This window comes from Psittacula echo (assembly GCF_963264785.1).
Source record: "Psittacula echo genome assembly, chromosome: 15".
Classification (NCBI taxonomy): Eukaryota; Metazoa; Chordata; class Aves; order Psittaciformes; family Psittacidae; genus Psittacula; species Psittacula echo.
In genome coordinates this window covers 645,392-660,555 of record NC_137751.1, presented here as the reverse complement: position 1 = coordinate 660,555, position 15,164 = coordinate 645,392, and the positions used below count along the sequence as shown (strand labels likewise).

At 53.6% G+C, this 15,164-nt stretch overlaps 2 protein-coding genes across 6 annotated transcripts; one reads left to right on the top strand and one right to left on the bottom strand.

The window, feature by feature from the left end:
• The first annotated feature begins 1,492 nt into the window (after positions 1-1,492).
• Positions 1,493-8,301, top strand: SBDS (SBDS ribosome maturation factor). Of its 5 annotated transcripts, none has more exons than XR_013958054.1 (7): positions 1,495-1,650; positions 1,932-2,061; positions 3,050-3,250; positions 3,363-3,527; positions 4,146-7,502; positions 7,701-7,791; positions 8,038-8,301. XR_013958054.1 is itself a non-coding variant. In XM_080629911.1 (5 exons), the coding sequence occupies exons 1-5, from the start codon at positions 1,523-1,525 to the stop codon at positions 4,272-4,274; spliced, it is 753 nt and encodes a 250-aa protein (XP_080486037.1). In that variant the 5' UTR covers positions 1,495-1,522; the 3' UTR covers positions 4,275-8,031. The 5 variants fall into 5 exon arrangements, 1 of the variants encoding a protein (XP_080486037.1); XR_013958056.1 differs by lacking the exon at positions 8,038-8,301 and having other exon boundaries at positions 4,146-7,277; positions 7,350-7,502; positions 7,701-8,031; XR_013958055.1 differs by lacking the exon at positions 8,038-8,301 and having other exon boundaries at positions 1,493-1,650; positions 1,932-2,058; positions 7,701-8,031.
• Positions 8,248-14,272, bottom strand: LOC308227553 (coiled-coil domain-containing protein 183-like; the record flags this gene model as incomplete). Its single annotated transcript, XM_080630237.1, has 16 exons — positions 8,248-8,277; positions 8,513-8,762; positions 9,532-9,637; positions 10,231-10,327; positions 10,426-10,668; positions 10,809-10,998; positions 11,099-11,246; positions 11,362-11,521; positions 11,800-11,900; positions 11,980-12,040; positions 12,685-12,807; positions 12,987-13,091; positions 13,203-13,367; positions 13,742-13,816; positions 13,980-14,101; positions 14,203-14,272. 16 exons carry the CDS (start codon positions 14,270-14,272, stop codon positions 8,248-8,250), a joined length of 2,046 nt encoding a protein of 681 aa, XP_080486363.1.
• Positions 14,273-15,164: the final 892 nt, after the last annotated feature.

Sequence of the window (15,164 nt, the reverse complement as noted above, 5' to 3'; positions counted from 1 at the left end):
CTTGGCAGGGCCATAGCACAAGTTTCCTGCTGCTGGTTGGGCCGTGAGGGTCATGGCCAGGGAGATGCTCAGGCGAATCATATTGTGTGCGTGGTCCATGTCATCGTCCCTACCATGGTGCCTTCCTGGCAGGGCACAGAGGCGAGGGTGGGATAGGGACAGGGGTGGCACTGGGACATTGGCTGTCAGGGATCCAGGGGTAACAGGGGTACTGATAGAACAGGGACATGGAATTTTCCAGGACAAAAGCAGCCCAGACCCCTGTGCCAAAGACACGGCGCTCAGTGCCATCAAGGAGTGCAGGAAGAGGCCTTTGCAGCAGGAGGACGACCAGGCTTTGGGAACTGATCACGAGAACAAGAGGAGATAATGAACCAACAGTCCAGGTCACTGCCAGTGAGTTGGGAAGGTCTAAATGGGGCTAGTGCTTCAGTGGTGGCAAATGGGATGTGACCAGGAGTGGGTGGAAAAGTGCTGCTGGAATGAACTGCAGAGGGAAGCACAGTCCATCACCTGGGCCTCTGGGCTGTGTCGGGAAGTCCTCCTGGACTTTGTTTTGCCCTTGAGATTAAAGGGATGTGGTTTAGGTGCTTTTTGGGCATCACAGTGATGGTGCCCATCCCTGGGGAGACCCTCCACAGCACATACCACCCACTGTTGTGGGGTGCCTGGCGTGTCCACGATAGTCAGGACAGCTTGACACCCTTCTCAATGTCCACCATGTGTTTGATGATCACTGTCTGCGTGACGCACTCTGCAGCAGTAGGAGACAGGAACGGTGGTGGTGGGGAGGGCACCTCGGGTGAGAGACGATGGGGGTGACGCAGAGATGCTGCAGCCCCTCAGGTGTCACCCCTAACCCTGCAAGGTTGGGATGGCTTTGGAGGATCAGCCCTTATGTGCACCGGGGTGTAGAGCTAGGAGCATCCCATCCCATGGTGGCTGTGCCACTGCCACCCCATGACACCCCAGCTTCAGCAGCACAAAGGTGTGCTCATACAGAGAACAGAGTCTTTAATTTTAGCTGTAATAGTGTTTTTACCGTGTATGGTTGCTCGGATACCTACATTTTAAGGATGACATACAGACTGATGGGATTTGTGTTACTGTCTCTTGCCTTGGCAGAACCACTCCACGGTTCTGTGGCTATCGCCCACATCCCCCGCACGCTCCTTCCCACACACACGGCCCCGCTCCCTCCCGGGCACTGCCCGGCCCTCGCACGGACACCCGCCTCCCTCCGCTCCGGCCACAGCGCAACACCCGCTACCGCGGCCCTCACCGCCGGAGAGACCCGGACTCAGCGCATGCGCCGCCGCTTCCGTCCGACCCCCTCTTCCTTACGGAAGCTCCCTTGCGGTAGCGACGGGGAGGCGGGGAAGGAGTAAGGGCCGCCAATGGGGAGACAGCGTGAGCGACTCCTGCCAATAGAAAGGCAGCGAGGGGCTGCCTCGGCCAATGGGGAGGCAGCCATCCCTCGGCCCCGAGCGCGCCTGCTCATGCGGTAGCCGCTGCAGCCGCCATGTCTATCTTCACTCCCACGAACCAGATCCGCCTCACTAATGTGGCTGTGGTGCGGGCGCGGCGCGGCGGGAAGCGCTTCGAGATCGCCTGCTACCGCAACAAGGTCCTGGGATGGCGCAGCGGAGCGTGAGTGACGGCCGGCGCTGCCGGGGCAGAGAGTGGGGCCTGGTACGGGGCCGGTCGGGGGGGAGACCCGTGGAGGTCCCCGTGTGGAGCCGGGCAGAGGCAGCGCCCCGGAGCTGTGCGGTGCCGCTGCCCTTCTCTGGCAGTGACATTTGGGTCACGGAAGCTCCCGGGCTCCACCGGTTCAGCCCTGGGCAGCAGCACTTGTTCCTCCTCGCTGACAACTCGTGCGCTCACTCTCAGGTTGTGGCTTAACACGTTTTCTAACCTTGCCTCATCTCCAGGGAGAAAGACCTTGACGAGGTCCTGCAGACACACACGGTGTTTGTTAACGTTTCCAAAGGCCAGGTGGCGAAGAAGGAAGATCTCATTCAAGCGTTTGGGACAGATGACCAAACAGAAATCTGTAAGGTGGTAGGTGTCACTCCCTTGGCTTTGTAAAAGCTTGGAGAGGAAGGGGACAGTTGCTTACTTTGGACAGTTCAATTGAATATTAAGAACAGATCTAATATCTTACTCCTTTCTTCTTGGTTGGACATGAACTGTGGACATGGTCTAGGTGATGAGGATTCCAGTCAACCTGCGCTTCTTTTTTTGGTAGTTTAGAGTTTCTGTGGTGGGTTTTTTGTCTGAAGTCTTTCTAATGCTGTCTGTCATAATAAGGTACATTATTGATATGATTATTCCTTTTCTGCACTTTATGTCTAACCAAATTCAAACAATTGTTAAATTTACCTAAGTGTCATGGTTTAAGCCCGGCCAGTAACTCAGCACCACACAGTCGTTCACTCACACTCCTCTTCCCTCCTCCGGGCAGGATGGGAAGGAGAATCGAAACCCCACGGGTTGAGTTAAGAACAATATAATAACTAAAGTACAATATAATACTGTTACTACTAATTATAATAAGAGAAATAAAGGGAGAGAATGTAAACTAAAAGAGAAAAGGAAAAGAAAAACAATAAGTAACAGTGCTGCACAATACAATTGCTCAGCTCCTGCTGACCGATACCCAGCCTGACCAAAGCAGCGATTGGTCCCTTCTGGGTAAAACCCCCCAGTTTCTATACTGGACATGATGTGCTGTGGGATGGAATACCCCTTTGGATAGTTCAGGTCAGGTGTCCTGTCTCTGCTCATCCTGGCTCCTTGTGCCCCTCCTCACTGACAGAGCATGAGAGACTGAAAAATCCTTGATATGGGTAAGTGCTGCTGAGCAGCAGGTAAACCATCAGTGTGTTAGCAGTTATTCTCAGACTGAAGCCAAAACACAGCACTGCACCAGGTACTAGGAAGGGGAAAAAAAAAACCTGTTACAGGTGAAACCAGGACAGCAAGGTACATGAATTCTCACTAGTCAAATCTGTGATGTTTATCAACTGGTTTCTTTACTTCTGCTCAGATTTTATCAAAAGGAGAGCTGCAGGTATCAGACAAAGAACGACACACGCAGCTGGAGCAGATGTTCAGAGACATTGCGACTATTGTGGCTGACAAATGTGTAAATCCAGACACAAAGAGGCCGTACACAGTGATCCTTATAGAGCGAGCCATGAAGGATATTCACTACTCTGTCAAACCTCACAAGAGCACAAAGCAGCAGGTTTGTTTCTGGCAAAATGTGCTTCTGCTTAGAGGTGTTGTCCTGAGGTGTAACTTCTCCATGATGCTTTTTAAAGGTGTGTAAATGCTCTTTTTTCTGAATGTCTTTACAGGCACTGGAAGTGATCAGACAGTTAAAGGAGACCATGCAAATTGAACGTGCTCACATGAGGCTGCGATTTGTCCTTCCAGCAAAGGAGGGGAAGAAACTAAAAGAGAAGCTCAGGCCATTGATCAAAGTTATTGAGAGTGAAGACTTCCACGAACAGCTGGAAATGGTAAGTAATAAGCAGTCCTTGGGTTTCCTGCTTGATTTGACTGCAGCTGTACATTTTACTAGAAGGTGAACTAGTGTATGGAAGTTGTTCAGATGAACTGTAAGTTTACCAGAGATTGTTAAGCAGAGATGTAGTTTGTGGGTTTTAGTTTCACACAATCCTAGTGATGTCAGCTTGAAAGTAGCCTTTATTCCACAGAGATTGCTGCTTCTAGCTGAGAAGTATGGTGCATTAGCATTGATGATCCTACAAGGAGAATGAGTTTTTCTGCATAAAAAGAATGTTACTCATCTTCATTTGGTGGGTCAGGCCTGTATTTTGACAGTGGTTAATTAGCGTTATAGAAAAAGGTCCCTGTTAAAGCAAAATTTGGTCTTAGCATAATCTTGCTGAGAACAGATTAGAATCTATCAATCCCAACTGTCAAAAGCCACATCCAGTGTGGGTAGATAGAACTGCAGAACTTATGTGGAAAGATTCCTTAATAGAAATCACTTATCAATGCTGCAAAGTCCTCCTGAGTAACTGAGCAATTTTATGTTATAAAAATTAATGTTTGACCTTGAAAAGAGGCTGTAAAAAATCAAATGCTGACTGATGAGATGTGAAATGTTTCAGGTGTGCCTTATTGACCCAGGCTGCTTCAGAGGAATTGATGAGCTGATCCGGAGTGAGACAAAAGGGAAAGGAACACTGGAAGTGCTCAGTCTGAAAGATGTGGAGGAAGGAGATGAAATGCTGGAATGATGAAAACCATCTTACGAACTGACTGGTGTTGGCCACTCTTTTCTGTTAGGCCTTCGTGTTTATTCCAATCTCTTGCAGCCAAATGTTCTCTGACACTAATCCTTTGGGATTTTTCCATGCAGTGTTTTGGGGTTTTTTTTAATCATTTTACACTTGCTTGGTTTACAATTGTATTTGCCTGTAGGAACATTTTGTGTCAGAGTTGCACTAATGAGAATTGAGTTAAGATGTGATACAGAGTTACTCTAGCTTTGGTTTACTTTAAGGGTTGCTATTGACGAGTGTTTGACTGATACGGTGCCAATCATTTTTACTTTTAAGTTGTCAGTGTTGAGTGGAAGATTGCATTGGTCCCTGAGGAGTGGCTTTTGTATGTGAGGAGAGGAACCTCAAGAAGAGAGACCTGCATTCTCTTTAGAATAAGAGATGCAGAGTGTCTAAAAACTGATCTCTTGGCAGTGTGAAAACTGACCTAGACTTCCCTAATGGGCTGCTTGAGAATTTAAATACTTTAAAGGACCCTTCTGAAAGATTTCTTTCACTGGATAGAACACTACTTGCTGACTTAGAAAAAAATATTCTGCAAATAGCTTCTTCACAAAATATATTTAGCTACATTAATAAAAATAAATTATTGTCTATTTATGTATTCTAGGTACAGAAAGAAATAATTATTTTTGTTAATTATGCAGGAGGTATTTCTGGCCATAGCAGTGCTTTTTGGAGGCTGAAGGGGGAGCGTGCACTTGTGAGCTATTCTGAAATGCCTCTTGACCAGGCAGTAGTGGCCTCTGGCCATTGAGCTTGACAGGCTGTTGGTGGGCTGTAACTCCGCAGCAGGAACTGTTTGTGTGTGCCCCTTTTCTTTTGGGGGCTGTAGAGAACAATTCTGGTAGCTGTTGTTTTCCTTCTGTCTTTCTAAGCTGCCTTCTAATATGTGCACAGAGTTCCCAGCCAGCTCTTGCAGCACAGTATATAGTTCTTGACAATTGTGTTCAGTCTTGTTTCAGCTGTGTTAAATAACTGCTTTTAATTGAATTTGTGTATTTCAAAGAACAGGAGAAGAGAGAATAACAACTGGAGAAGATACTTAAAATGCAAAGCACCTGTACCTGAGGGACTTAAACCAAGCAGGAACTTCAGGAGCCTTTAGTTTTATGTGCCTATTTCCACACTGATGGTAGGTAGCGAGCCAGGAGCTGCAGGCCAGCCAAGGGCTCGATCTCTCTTCTAGGTGAGCATGTGTTGTGTTCATTGTTTGCTGTTTACTCAGAGCACTCGACTGCCTGACCCATGACAATTGAACGGGGCCCTGGTATGTACTCTTGACGGGGCCTTTTCCCTCATACCATTAACAGGTTGTGAATTTTCTAGCATTTTACCAGAGAATGTTGAAGTCACCTGGAGGAGGAGAGATTTGACATGTGTCCTAGGTTCAGCAGTAGCAGTCATTTTTCTCCTTCTTCGTAGCTGGTGCAGTGCTGTGTTTTTGACTTTCTGCCTGGGAACAGTGCTGGTAACACTGATGTTTTTAGTTACTGCTCAGTAATGTTTACTCTGACTAAGGACTTTGTGAGTCTCATGCTCTGCCAGGGAGGAGGGGAAGGCAGGAGGAAGCAGAGACAGGGCAGCTGACGCAAACTAGCCAAAGAGGTGTTGCTCGCCATAGCACGTCATGCCCACTATATAAACTGGGGGCAGTTACTCGGAAGGGTTAGATCACTGCTTGGGTTGGGCTGGGTATCGGTCGACGAGTGGTGAGGGGTTGTATTCTCTTCCCTTGTTATTTTACTTATTGGTGGTAGCAGTAGTGATTTGTGTTATACCTTAGTTACTAAACTGTTCTTATCTCAACCTGTGGGAGTTACATTCTTTTGATTCTCCTCCCCATCCCTCTGGGAGTGGGGGGAGTGAGTGAACGGCTGTGTGGTACTGCATTACTGGCCGGGCTTAAAGCACGACACCATGTCAGGCGCAGAGGGCCTGCGGGACTAGGTCCTTAGTCAGAGGCTTCCTCTTGGAAGCTCACTGCTCCAGCAGTCTGTGGGCTGTTGGCTGTGCAAGGTTGGGTGAAGTGTCTTTAGTAACACTTTGGAAGGCCCTGCCATTGTTAAGGCTGAGTTTTGCTGAGGGAGAGTGAAATTGGAGATTCGTGAACCACTTTATCCGATTTAAAATCCTTTCTCTTGCCCCCAAGGTAATCTATGTGTTTAAATTTTACCTAGGAAAGTTTAGGAGCATAATTCCTGTATTTAGCACGTGGACATGGCCTCAATGTGGAGATCTCTACATGCATGGCTCGCTTTTCCCTGGGTAGGCTGAAGGCCTGGGGAGGGTGCAGGGGACGTGGGATCACACAAGGGTTCACTTTGCAGCCCCTGGTCCCTCTCCCTGCTCAAGGCCTGCCCTGCCTGGGGAAGCAGCTCCCAGACACTGCCTGTCTGGCTGATGGCTGGTGCTTGATGCTGCCAGGGCAGCACGTTCCTGAGGCCGTGTGGGATGTTTACGCATCTCTTGGGTGCCAGGCTCTGCCTTAGCCAGATCTTTGCCTTTTGACGTGGACACCAAGTGCCTGGCCACCACGAACACCATGCTGGTGCGCGCTGGCGTCACTGGTTTCCAGCTGGCCCAGCAGGACTTCCTGACGGTGGATCCTGGAGACCCCAAGTAGAGCAAGGTGGCCTACATCCTGCTCGACCCATCCTGCAGCGGCTCATGTAACACGCGGGGCTTTGGCTGCCCACCCCTGGGTGGGCTGTGGGCGCACAGGCCCCAGGCTTCGGCTGCTCTCCCCACAGGGATGGTGAAGCGGGTGCCGATGGCAGAGGCTGCCCCAAGTGCCAAACGGCTGCAGGCGCTGGCCGGCTTCCAGCGCAAGGTGCTGAGGCATGCCCTGAGATTCCTGGCTCTGCAGCGCCTGGTCTACTCCACCTGCTCTCTGCACCAAGAGGAGAACGAGGACATGGTAGGGGCTGTGCTGCAGGAGTGGGGCTCAGCCTTCAGGTGTGTCTGGTGTTGGGGGGATGGAGGGCAGGTGCTGCAGAGCCTGGCCCTGACCCTTGTCCCACACTGCAGGCTAATGGATGCCTTCCCTTGCTGGCCCTGCCGAGGACTGGCTGCCTTCCCTGGGGCAGAGAGCTGCCTCCGTGCCTCTGCTGCCGACACCCTCACCAACGGCATCTTTGTGGCTGTCCTGGAGCGGCGTGAGGACGGGGCTGCTGCCTCCGGGTGAGAGCGCACCTGGGAGCTCTGTGGCCTCCCACAGCTCCTGGGGGTCTGGGGACAGGCTCGGGCTGGTGGCACACGTAGGCTGAGGGCGCTGCTGCGTCCTTGGCATGGGGAGGAAGAGGGAAGATGGAGGGGTCTGACTGCAGGAGCCACGGTGCTGTGTTGAGTGGAACTCAGGCCCTTTGCTCTTGTCCACAGCTCCCTGCCTGCGGCTGCTGATGACACCCCGCAGCATGGCAAGGGAACAGAGCCAGGAGCAGCTCCCAAGAGGAAGAGAAAAAAGCAGCGGGTAAAGGAGTGAAACAACCATTTTAGGACTGCACAGTGCTCAGCTGGGGCTTGTGGGGATTCTTACCCTGCTGCCTGCCTGAGCTGTGGCACAGCCCCCCATCATCAGTAAACTCAGCTTGGATTAAGGGTGTTTTTTACCATGTTTTGTCCCAGAAACCCTTACCCTGATGTGGGCTTTCAGAGAAGCTTGTGACTGTAGGGGTGACCCAGAGCTGAGTTTCTCTCTCTTCCTGGTCTTTTCCAGCATGTTTGTGCAGCCTTGCCTGGGAACTGTCACTGCTTGAAACAGAGGTGAAGTGGAGGAAAACAAGTGAAATAAAAATAAATAGTAATAATAGTACGAACAAGTATTGTTCAACCCCACAGGCGTAGAGCAGCAATGGGAGCAAGTACCCATAAGCACAGTGCTGGGAAGTGGCCCCTTGAGCCGTGCCCTGAGCTTCCCGGCTCTGCTTCACTTGGTCTCCTTCTCAAGCTCTGTGCACTGGAAGAACAAGGACGTGGTGGGCACTGTGCTGCAGGAGCAGGGTTCAGCCTTCAGGTGTGTTGGGCATGGGGAGGATGCTGGGCAGCTTCCCAGCTGCCAGGGCTGCTTTTGGACCCCCCTTCCCTCAGGCTTGCTGTCTGCACGTGTGTTTCCCTGCCTGTGCCCTGTCCTGACAGTGTGCTGGTGCCTGGCAACATGCCCCCTTCTCCAGAGCAACCCGGTGTCCCCTCACCTGGGTAGTCTCTAGCACCTGCAATTGGGGGTAGAACTCCTTCAGGCATCGTGAGAAGCCCCTGTCTCTGCCAGCTTCACACAGGGTGAGGATGGTCTGCAGGAATTTCACCTTCGCATCCTGCTGGGCAGCCTCCTTGACACTCAGTGGATGAACAATTATATTGCGCATCCCTTTTCTCTCCCCCTTCCTGTGTGCTTCTCTTGGATCTCCCTGAGCCATTTCTTCTGGATGCTGCTGTCCACCCCAGCTGTGGTGGGAGCAGTGTGTGTCCAGGTGGGGTCGAGACCCACTGCTCCTCAGTCCCTCAGCCCAGTGGAGCGGCGGTCCTCTCACGCAGGCCTCCTGGTGCCTCACCACCCCAAGTCTTCCATTTTGCCTGCCACCAGCGCCCACATTCCACCCTAGGTTTTCCTTGGTTCCCTTCCATGTGGAGGGATGGAGTTTTAGGTGGCTAATAAAGGGCCTTATCTGGTGCTCACCATGTGTAGGTGATGCCCAGCAAGAGCTTTCTGTATTGGCAGAGTTGTGGGAGGAGGCGTTGGGTGTTTTAATTGTGGGGGTTAGGCTCTTCTATGCAGGCTATCTATGATACAGTTTCTAGGTCAGCTCACACCCATCTGTGGTAAGCACATGGGAACAGGACAGGGGCAGGAGGTGGATGGGTGACAGTAAAGCACAGTGTCATTGCAGAAGAACGTGCCTGTGGGGCTCTTGGTTCTGGGAAGCTCCATTAGATGTGGTCACTAGCACATTATGCTCCTTCTGGAGCTTCCTTTCAAAATCATAACTTGTGCTATATTTTGACAATAGAATACACTAACTTGGCCCATTGGGATTGGATACGTATCTTTAAGGCCCTTAACAACTAACATATACTTGGTTAAGCACAGGTGTGAGAACCTGACACATATAACACAAGCGTTGGAGGAATGAAAAGCATCTCCTCTATTAAATCAAGGGAAAAGTGTACAACGGGTGATCTGGGGCATCCCCAGGTCTCGCGAAGGAACCACTACTTCCTCTTGCTTTTCTTCTTGCTTTCGATCAACCGCAGCCCTTGCTTCTTGATGTCTTCTCGGGTGGGGACGAGGCCACTCTCTTTGTCAGCAAAATCAAAATGATCTGGAGGAGAGAGCGGAGAGGAGCGGGCTGGGGAGGGTCTGTGGGGCTGCCTCTGCTGTGCCTGTGGCCCCCAGGAAGAGCCGGCACATCCTGGAGAGCCCTCAGGACAGGCAGTGCTGACTGGCTCTCTCACAGCAGCAGCCCAGGGGGACCTGCAGGACCTGCTGTGGCCTGTCTCCAACCCTGCTGGGGCTTCCCATAAAGCTCTGAGTCCTGCTTTGTTAAGAAAAGGTGGTAAGGTACCAGAAGCTCCCTAGGAGGAGGCCACTGGCAGAGCTGAGCACTGGCAGTGAAGAATATTCACAGCCAAGTGACTTTGAAGACGAGGGTCTCCCCACTTGCACCACAGCATCCCTCCTTGTTCCTGTGGTGGTTCTACGCTCCTCAACCCAACGTCTGCCTTCCTTCTCCCACATCCACACGTAAAAGCAGCACTATGCTCAAAGCCTTGGAGACAGCCCAGGTCAGCCCCAAAGCCTGGAGCAACTCCTGGGTTCGGGTCTGCTGGGACAGTAGGAGATGGGCAAGGACACCCAGAAATCCCAGGAGGCAGGGGCTGGGGCAGTTGCTGTGGGATGTGTCCCTTTTCCTACCTTGGACCCTCATGCACATGTCCTCCAAGGGAACTTTCTGGTTCTGTGGATCATTCATGAGGGTTTTCTCCAGCAGCTGTCTGACCTTCACAACAGTCTGTGAAAGAGACGCTGCGTTCAAAGCTGAAGGGGAGGCGGGTGTTACAACCAAAGGGGTGGCCAACCTCGATGTGCCCCTGGCAGGGAACACCCCACGGAGCCCAGTGCCACCTGGGCCTGAGCTGCTCCGTGGCTTTTCCCTTGAGCACCTCCATCCTCCAGCTGGGAGGATGGCTTGGGATGGGCCACCCGGGAAAGCCTGTGTGGGTCCCCGTGCACCTCATCACGCTCGCTGTGGCTGGAGGGGGGCAGGTCAGCCACCCGCTGCACCAGGTACTGCAGCTTCTGCTCACACTGCTGGAGCTTCTCGTCCACTCCCATGGCCTTGAGAGAATGCTCCTGGAGTCAGAGAGAGAACAGCCTTGGTGGGGAAAACGAGCCCCTTGGGGTGATGGTTGCTGCCCCAAGTGTCACCCCATGGTGCCGTTGCACCACCAAGCAGAGCCTGGGCTGTGCTCAGCCCAGCATTGTGCGGGTACCTGGCCAGGCACGGTGATGCCCTGCAGGCGGACAAAGAGGTTGTCAAGTCCGTTTTCAAACTCCAGCAGCGTCTCCTGGTTCCTCAGCAGCTGGACTCGCCTCTGTTCCAGCCGAGCCTCTTCCCACTGCAGCCTGGTCCTCAGCTCCTCCTCCAGAGCCCTGGAGCCAACCACGCTCACATCCATACAACTGCACAGGGGTGCAGACACCCCAAACGTGTTGCAAAAGCTGCTGCCCAGGTTCTCCCCTGCCTCCAAGCACAGAGCAGAGATGCTGCCTGCAACTCGACCCCATGCTGCTGCTGTTCCCACTTCCCATGCCAGGCAAGGAACAAGGGTCCTCCTGCTGCCAGCGCAGGAGCTTTGGGTGCTCTGCCAGCACCGGAGCTGGGGCAGCACTCTGCTCAGAAACCCCCCCAGTGCAGGAGAGGTGGGCAGCTGCAGGGTGACAACGGAAGGGATGCCCTGTTGGGACATCCACCAGGCACATGTCCCCCTGCCCCCAAGGGTGGTGGCCCCTTTGGCATGGCTATCCGGAGGCCAGCAGCAGCACCTGGTTGTGTGGAGGGCTGGCAAAACTTCAGCTCATCCAGCTTCATCTCCAGCTCCTTCAGCGTCTTCTTCAGCTCCTGCTTCTTCTCCTTGCACCCTGTGAGGTACTGTTCGAGTTCCACCAGGGACTTCTGCTGTGCCAGGAGCCTGCCGGGGATGTCCTGGCCAGGGGAGAGAACAAGGACTCAGCCCAGGGCACTCCTGCAGGGTACAGGATCTGGGCTGTGGTCCTGGGGAAGTTTCTGCACCAGGAGCCACTGCAAGCTCGTGTCATGGAGCAAAGCAGTTCCATCCCTGCCTGTACAAAGAGGGGCTCTGGGGGGCTCTGGGGACAGAGGAGAGCAGATAACCCTGCAATGGAACAAGGTGAGCAGACAGGGCTCAGCTCCCTGGGGCTGGAGCAGCCCCGTGTTGTACCAGAGATGGCTTTTCACCTCACCCAGAGGCAGGAGCACTGCACTGCAGCCTTGGCCTTCTCCATCTTCTCCATCAGCCAGGCCTCACGCTGCAGCCGGGACTTGGTGGCCTCCAGTTTGCCAGCTGGGGTGGAAAGGTAGTGGCAGGGAAGGATGCCTGCAGCTGAGCCTGCATCCCCCCCTGCACTCTGACAGGCACTCACCCACCAGTGGGTCCTCTGTGGGCAGGCTCAGGAAGTCCCTGGCGAGGTCATGCCTGGCTTGCTGCAAGGATGTTCATTGTCACCCCTGAGCTGCTGGCATCCTGGGGGAGCTGGCCCTGCAGCCCCTCACCCATGGGAGGCTGGGCACTCATGCCCGCCCTAGGCCTGCAACCCTGCCTGTGCCAGGTCCCCCCAGCTCACTGCTTTCAGAAGCCTTTCTTTTGGTTCCTTGAGCCAGCGTCTGTCTATGGGCACTTTCTGAGCAGCCAGGGTGCGGAGCCTGAGCTCTCTCTCTGCAAGGAACTGGGTTTCCATCCTGTCCATGTGGTTCTGGAGCAGAGCAGAAAAGAAGTGGCTCCCAAAGCTACAATGGACCTCTGGGAGCTTCTAACCCTGGCATGGCCAGCATCAAAAATGCCACCCCTACCCTGTGTAAACAGCCTGGGAAGGAAACTGAGCAAGGACAGCTAGAGAATGGAGCACGCCACCTTCCCCATGGCCAGCGCTTCAGCAGCTGTCCCCAACTCAGAGCAGTGTGGCCAAAAGCCAGACACAGGAGGAGCTAAGGAGGCATCTGGGTGCCGTGGTGAAGGCAAGCTTAGTCTTGCTTTTTCTTGAAGGAAGACTCAGCAGCCTGGACACCTGGTGCCACCTGTGGGCTCTGGAGGGAAGGAAAGCGGCCTGAGATGCCCTGGACCATCTCACCTTGGTTACACGAGCAGCTCTGAGACCATCCGAGGCCATGAGCTCCATGTCTTTGACCTCCCCATGCTGCAGCTGGGCCGTCTCACTCAGGAGGTCCAGGTGCAGAGGCAGGTGGGTCAGCTCCTGGGACACAGGGAGCCACAGCCCACTGAGTCCCAGGGGTGCCCTGTGCTGGGCCAGCAGATGGAGGGGAGCAGCAGGACCTCCTGCAGGAGGGTGTCCCACCAGCACAGCCCCTTGGGCACTTCAGTGCCTTTGCAGGGGGTGTGGGCGAGACAATGGCACAGTGAGGATGAGCTTACCTTCCTCAGGGCATCCCGCACCAGCAGGTACAGGGCAGTCACCTTCTGCCCAGCACGGACTTTGGTTTGCATTTTCTCAATGTTATTCTCCAGTGTACGAACCACCTGGGGCAGAGATGGTTGGGGACAAGGTTTGACCCCATGTACTGAGACCAGCGGCCACCCAGCGGTGACCACCCCCAAGGGTGCTGCCACCCCAGGAAGGGGCCCTGGCACCTGTGCCTGGTGCTGCTTCTCATCCATCTGGGCATCCATCTGCAGCTGCTGCAGGCGCCTCCGCAGCTGCTCCTGGGCCCGGCTCCGCTGCTTCACCTCATACAGCAGCATGTTGCATGTGTTCACCCGGTCATAGATTTCAGCCCGAAGCTTCTCCTGGGCCACCTGGATGGGATGTGAGCATTTGGCAGGCTGGAGGCAGGGCTCGCTGGGCAGCCACGGGAGAAGGGGTCCTGCCTGGAAAACTCTTTGCCAAGATAGAGCTGGGGATGCTGGCACATGGTCCTTCCCTTGGCAGGGCAGGAGCTCTGCTGGGGCAAAGGACCTGCTCAGGGAGCTAATGGAGGACACTGATGGGTCCTGCAGTGCAAAGGGTCCCACCGGAGCACTCATGACCACCCCGTGTCTCACTGCACCAGCCCTGTGGGGCTGTCCTGGTGCTGGCACCAGGTCCCTGTTGCCTACAACCCCTTCTTCTGAGCATTCCCTGAGCCCCAGGTCCCTGGGAGCAGCCGGGGCCCACTGGACCCTGCTATTACCTCCAACGTCTTACTGGCCAAAGTGATGCCCAAGGGCTGCTGCGCTCCGCAAGCCTCAGAGATGGTGAGCTCATGCTGTGGGCACAAGGGCAAAGAGCACATCACTGCCAGCCTGGGCATGGTCCCAGCCACCTGCTGCCCTGCACTTCCTGCTCCTGGAGAGGACCACTGGAGAAGCTAGCTCTGCAGGTCCAGCAGAGTCACAGTCACAGAGACAGCAAATGGGACCTGCTGGTACCTTCCGGACAAGGCCCAGGCCATGGATATCCTCCTGCACCGCCTCTCGCAGCTGGGGCAGCAGCTCTCGGTTCTGATTGAACTTTTCTTCCTGTGACTTGGTGTAAAACTTCCTTGCTTGCCCTGCAGGACATTGAGGCACTCTTGGTACCGTGCAGGATGATGCGGGGACCAAAAGCCCCCTCCTTGGCCCAGTCCATAATGCAAAACCAACAGGGCAGCACCTTGCAAGGCGATGCTGGCATGCAGCTCACGGATGTGCTTGCTGAGGTTTGTTTTCCAGCCCAGCATCATGCTGGTACCCCTGCCTTGGCTCTCCAGCTCCACTGTGTACGTAGCAGCCACTGCAGTTCTACTGCCCGCTGCCAACGGTCACAGAGCTGTGACCACGCCGATGGAGCTGAGCAACCTTCGTCCTCATAAGTGTCGCCGGGCTGTATCCACAACACGGAGCTGATCTCCCTATGCCCTTGGAACTGTTGCCGGGCTGTAACCACAGCAATGGAGCAAGAACAGCCTATTGCTGCCTAGACATGTCCCTTTGGAAATGTCAGTTACTTAGTCAGGAAAGAGCCATGCAGGGAGTTACGCTCCTGCTGACATGGGCAAGAACCAACCAGCTCTCAAGACTGACGTTTATTTTGATGCTCATCGTATGCTCTTGCTCAGCTACAAACATGACAAGAAATGCAAGCACATACAGTTGTTTGTTGGTCAATACCATCAAGCTTCTGCTACCAGAGAGCTGCAGAAAAGGACTTTTAAGGAAATGGCCTTCCCAGCACCAAGCTTCTACATCAGCTGAGATCAAGTTTCTGGACCACGGGATCTTTAACCTGCAGCCATCCTGTTGTGCTCTCAGGGTTGAACATTGAAAACAAAGAAATACAGGATTGTCAAATACCCTCTGAAGCTCTTACTCAGCATCTCCTTTGCAGATTTAGAAATGGCATGGTAGTGCTAATAGCCAGTGACAAGCTAAATACCCACACGATCATCTCCAGTGCTTCATCAAGCCTGCGTGAAGAGATGGCCATTTGAAAGACAAGCAGTTAAAGGTTTGTACACGCAAGGAATCTCCCCAGTCTGGCCATGCATGTAGAGATCTCCACATTGAGGCCACGTCCATGTGCTAAGTACAGGAATTATGCCCCTAAACTTTCCTAGGCAAAATTGAAACACATAG

Bases quoted from the DNA above. Each gene is read 5' to 3' on its own strand.
- SBDS (XM_080629911.1), top strand. From the start codon at position 1,523: ATGTCTATCTTCACTCCCACGAACCAGATCCGCCTCACTAATGTGGCT. The intron at 1,651-1,931 runs GTGAGTGACGGC...CCTCATCTCCAG, and splicing joins CTGGGATGGCGCAGCGGAGC to GGAGAAAGACCTTGACGAGG. The intron at 3,251-3,362 runs GTTTGTTTCTGG...ATGTCTTTACAG, and splicing joins ACAAGAGCACAAAGCAGCAG to GCACTGGAAGTGATCAGACA.